The sequence below is a fragment of the Phycodurus eques genome, chromosome 3, assembly GCF_024500275.1.
Source record: "Phycodurus eques isolate BA_2022a chromosome 3, UOR_Pequ_1.1, whole genome shotgun sequence".
NCBI lineage: Eukaryota > Metazoa > Chordata > Actinopteri > Syngnathiformes > Syngnathidae > Phycodurus > Phycodurus eques.
The window spans coordinates 20,911,332-20,917,036 of NC_084527.1; the positions used below are offsets into that span (position 1 = coordinate 20,911,332).

At 41.5% G+C, this 5,705-nt stretch overlaps 1 protein-coding gene across 1 annotated transcript; it reads left to right on the plus strand.

The window, feature by feature from the left end:
- The first annotated feature begins 850 nt into the window (after positions 1 to 850).
- Positions 851 to 4,498, plus strand: xbp1 (X-box binding protein 1). Its single transcript, XM_061672621.1, is given in 6 exon segments — positions 851 to 1,191; positions 1,838 to 1,934; positions 2,055 to 2,168; positions 2,274 to 2,330; positions 2,333 to 2,440; positions 3,570 to 4,498. Coding segments are annotated over 6 exon segments (1,158 nt in total). The 5' UTR covers positions 851 to 982; the 3' UTR covers positions 4,143 to 4,498.
- Positions 4,499 to 5,705: the final 1,207 nt, after the last annotated feature.

Genomic DNA, 5,705 nt, shown 5'->3' on the forward strand with positions numbered 1-5,705 from the left:
GGTCAATGTCTTTGTTTTTGTTGTATACTGAATACATTTGGGTTTCAGATCAAAAGAGGAGTATGAGCCAAACGTTCAGAATTCCAGCTTTTATGTCATGTTATTTACATCTAGATATGTTAAACACCTCAGGATAGATCACATTTTGTATGAACCCACCCATGCTCCAAAAAATATCCCCAACTTCCTGTTTGATAAGAGTCACAGCCTGAAGACAAGTCTAGACCTAAAAGCATCTATGGGGGGGCTTAGTCATAGCGCCACCTACTGGCAAGAGGAAATAACATGTTTCATACTTTGTTGTTCTCCTACTAGCAGGTTGGGACACACATCAAAATATCTTGATATGATTCCTGTATGTAAGTTCAGGCATGTGCAGATATAGATTTATTCTTTTAACCATTTTATTTTGTTGTGTTTGTGTATTATGTGAAATGCTTCATTTTTTTACATTTTTATTATTATTACATGTTTATATATTTTTTAATCCACTACAATTTTCCAAGCGTGTTTGCATAGTCCAGGAAAGTCCACATCAAATATGATGCAACACCTTTGGTTTACATTGAAATGGACTCAAATAGCTTTGATACTTTCTTCTCAATAAATCTCCGACACTACATTGACAAATTGATTCTTACGCAATAGAACGCATACAAGAGTAATGAATTTTAAATCTGATTTATGGACTTTTTGTTCGGTATGGAGATAAGGTTTGGGGGCTTTCCTCTACTGCAAGAGGATGAAACTTGAAATGCAAATTAAGTCAGAGCCTTATCCAATCACAAGCCGTAACGCCGTGACGTCCCCGGCCTTTCCAGCCAATCAGGTGTCAACACGATAGTAGAAAACTCGCCAACGCTGCCTTTCTTGGCTGTCAGAAGGAGAGACTCACCCCGGCCGCAGGCAGTATACGCGGTTGTTTATAATTTTTTATTTTATTTTTAAAAAATTGGAAACCGAGGAGAATATCCTAACAAACATGGTGGTGGTAGCAGCAGCGAGCGGGGGCGCCCACAAACTGCTCCTGATCTCCGGGAAGCAGAGCAGCGGCCGCCCCATCTCGGTCGTCCTACCGTCCGCCTCCAGCCAGGCGTCGTCCGACTCGGAGTCGAGCAGCTCGGCGGGGCCGCCGGTGCGCAAAAGGCAGCGGCTCACACACTTGAGCCCCGAGGAGAAAGCCTTAAGAAGGTTCGCTTTGAATATTTGTTTGGCTTTGTACGTGTGAAAATGACGTTTCCCTTTGAAGACACTTTCCTGTGAAGTGGGTCACGCGCAGGGATACATTATCGATTAAAACGCACAAAATGGCGGTGACGTTTCCCCAAAGCGTAATAAAGTGGTCCCTCGCGTTTCTTGCATTTTGTAGAATTGTGTTGTAAAACTTTTTTTTTTTTTAAAGATTTAATTTCCTTATGTCTCAATCATTTCTAAAAGTAGTTTTGAAGCCAGTTTTATTCCTTGGCTTTCAGCTTCTCCTTTGTGCTTTGATTACGTTGCATTTGTTTGTTTTTTAATTGTTTTATGTATGTGTAGCACCACGTTTCAGCTGTGGTTGTTATTCTGAAGTTAATTACACCGTAATGAATAAAGAATGACTCGAATGATTTGTTACTACGCTAGCTAATTGAACTGCTTATAAACCCGACACGATTGGTTGTATCAATTGGACTTTAAAACTTGTTTATCTGGCCAAAGTGGACTTGCCCGGCAGGACTTTGACATGCCTGCGTGGCAGGAACATGGCCGGTAGAGATGACTACGCAGCATCACGGAAAGAATGTCCTCAGTTATCCTCATTTGTTCACCCGCCTCCTCGCCCTCTTCCTCCTTGCAGGAAACTGAAAAACAGAGTTGCAGCCCAGACTGCTCGAGACAGAAAAAAAGCCAAAATGGGTGAACTGGAACAGCAGGTCCTGGAGTTGGAACTAGAGGTATTTGCTTTTTGCGGTGACTGGAATGCTGCAGCCTCCATTCAGTTTAATTACCCACTTTTAAGTGTTAACTGTCATCACAGCAAGCAGGATAAACTTGTATTGTCTGCATTTTACCAGAACCAAAAACTTCATATCGAGAACCGCCTCCTCTGGGAAAAAAACAAAGGACTGCTGACAGAAAACGTTGAACTAAAGGAAAGACTTGGTTTGCACACCCTCGACACAAAGGAGGTGTGATTCGGGGAGAGGGGGAAAAAAAAAAAAAAAAAAAAAAAGGCATCTTGGCAGCCTCGCATTCTGAACACAAATGTATTCCCTCTTTTTTTCCCTTCCCAGGTTCAGGTGATGGTGTCCGGTGGGAATGAAGCAGGTTTGGGAATCGGGTCTTCTGAGTCCGCAGCACTCAGGCTACGTGTGCCTCTGCAGCAGGTGCAGACCCAGCAATTCCAAAACCTGAAGACTTCTCAATGGATACAGATAGTCCTGACGCTGCAGACAATGAGGTAGGCGTGCAAAGCACTTTATACGTCACTGTGAAAGGTTACAATTTTGGCACCTCTTACAATGGGATCCCTGTAAAAAAAACATACATCTTCACATCTTAATGCCAAGTAGCCGAAGAAGAAATTTAACCAATCATGGCGGCACATTCAAATTCTCAGGGAAAAATAATCACCTGCTAATAACGTCGTCCTAACGTTATTGGCAAGTCAACTCTTCTTTTTCAAATAACGAGTGTCTTTGTTAAAATGTCTCATATTGGTTGCACATGCGAGGGATGGATTAAAAGTTAGCTGTTAAAAATGGCTTAAAGGAGTGCAGTACTAGGTAATGACCAGCAGAGGCGCTATTGATTCAGTCATGAGTTTCTTTAAAAGTAGGGCTGCAACTAATGATTATTTAAGCTGTCAATAATTTATTATTGATTATTAATTATATTTACAATAAATTTGTACTGGTGTTTTTGGCCCATGGAAAAAAGTACAAGAATTTTGTACTGATGTTTTTAGGCCACAATCAATGATGTCATTGATCGGCTCTGCAAAAGTCATTTACTCCGCGTCGCCATCATGCACAGTATATTTGAATCCAAACGCTAGTTTACTTTTAGCCTTTCCGCGCGTGGATACATTACTGTATTTACTTCCTGCCATCTAATAGAAGACCATTTGTTCTATCACTATGCCTCACTGGCATAAATAGATGACCAAAGATACATTATTTATTGTAAATATAAATTTTTGAGCAATTAAGTACACCAGTAAATGAACAGGTCATTTAAATACACATTCCTCCATCTTGTTATCGGTGTTTTCAACTCTGTGATCTGTCCCAAAAATCCTGATCGTGTAAAGCCTACTTGCAAGCCAAGGTATGGCTGTAGGTCGTTTTCCCCCCTTGTCAAATATCTATTATGCCAGATAAAGGTAATTTACGAGTAATGTTAGCCATACTTGTAAAGTAGCACGCCCTTGGTGGAAACGTAGTGCGCCACAGCCACTAGTGTATGTGGTAAACTTGTCTTTCTCTTCCGTTTTGCAATACATGCTGAAATGAGGCTTAACCAAGAAAGCTCTGCAATGGAGCGAGAGTTCACCAGCCTAATCTCCTCTCTTCTTGCCCCTTCTCCAGTCTGATCTGCTCTTGGGCATTCTGGACATCCTTGACCCGGAGCTTTTCCTTAAGTCTTGCGAGCAGGAGTGCAAGGAGCCACCGGTGCTTCTTGTCAGCGGAGGGGACCCAGTACCTGCCGCCGCCCCTGCACCTCTGGGGACCCCATCAATTAAGCTGGAGGCCCTTAATGGACTGATCCACTTGGATCACATTTACACCAAGCCAGCAGAGGTGGCCATGGAAGACTGCGAGGAGAGCAGCGACGACGACGACAGCGTGATGGCTTCCTTCCCTGTCGCCGAGGTGGTGGTCGAGGAAGATGAGGAGGATGTCTGTGTTAAAGATGAGCCGGAGGAAGTGGTCATCCCCACAAAGATGGATGACTTCCTCTGCATAGCCGCCGCCACCTCTTCCACTTTGCCCACCATCAGCGGCCTGGACAAGGAAGCCTGCCTGGCGGACAACTACAGCGACTCTGGATACGAGGGCTCCCCATCCCCCTTCAGTGACATGTCGTCCCCACTGTGCTCCGAGAACGCCTGGGACGACATGTTTGCCAGCGAACTCTTCCCCCAGCTCATTAGTGTCTGAACAAGCTCACAGCTTTTTTTTTTTTAATATATATATATATATATATATATATATATATATTTTTTTTTTTTTTCACACTGGCTAAGCACACGATCTCCTTTTCACTTTACAGCAGGTCTGTAGTGCTTGCCATGCTCCAATGCCTCAAGGGAGATGGAGTTCACGTCAAGATTGCAAATACAGTATTGAAAAAGGGGGGAAGGGAGAAGAGAGGGAATATCATTTAAATTTGAAATATTATTTGTGTATTGTGCTTCTGGGTCGCTGTATGTCCGCGTGTACGTAAACAAGCTTCTAAATGTTAGCTGCTCTCCTTGTAGTCTTAATTACTGCATTAAAAAAAACTTTGCTTTGCAGTTTTTGTCTCATTGTGCCACAAAGTACATTGAAATTCATACTTTTAAGTTCAGGAATTCATTAACGGAAAATGTTATCTTTTCATACTATAAACAAGTATCACATTTTTGTAAAAAGTTATTCCAAAAACATTTGAGCTACATTTATGTAAATTGGCATACACTCTCTCAGTATATCTGATAAAATGTATGACCTTGGACATCAAATACCTCTAATATAAATAGTATTTTTGTTTTTCTTAACATAAGTGAAATTGCCTTAACTTTATATAAAAGGTATAGAAGACCTTGTAAATATGCTAATAAACGACAATACACAGGTAACTTTTAAAAGAAATTGTTGACAAGGACTTCTGTTCTCGCAACCAAAAAATGACGTCAGCTGTATGTTTAAAAAGTGGTCTCTGCAAATATAAATACTGATAAAATAGAGCTTTATTCAGAAGTGCACAATATTAGTGATTGCAACAGTGACAGAGAAAGCGGTCAGAAGAAAAAATGCTTGTGGTGCAGTTTGTGTTGGCCATCTTGCGTCAGTCACTTCTGGGAAGGAGGGTTGCTTGTGTTACATAACACAGCTAAAATTACACGAGACATGAGATGCTTCGAAGTTGAAAAGGAACGGGGGAAAAAAGGGGTCAGATCCAGTATTGTGACTTAAGAATTTCAACTTTCTTGAACCTTAAGGAGATTCATACATTTCATTTTTTTCGGAGACTGCATGCTGCAACCAGACCCCGGGGAACAAAAAACGTTTACAAGCTCACTGCCGGTTTCAACTGATTACATCATTTTCTCATGTCATTGATCCGCTTGCTTGTCTTCCTTCATCTGCTAAAAGTGGCGACCAATATCTCACGTTAGCACGCTATAGCTCATTTTAAAGGGGACATATTATGCAAAAAAATGACTTGTCTTGTATACAAATAGTTGTATACAAGACCACCCACTAAAAATGACTTATTTGTCTTGCATACAAATAGTTGTATACAAGACCACCCACTACACAACCAAGTAAACCTTTTGTGAGCTGACAATTTCTGATATCTGTGAGCGAGCTGATCTAATTTACATATTCCTGCCAACACAAGTTTCGCTGCCCGAGTTGGCAACTAGACTTAGTGAAGATCCGCCATTTTCAAGCAGACACCCGACTACAGGGAAACGGCATCTGTCCGTCCGTTTTCTATACCCCATATTTTTAAAA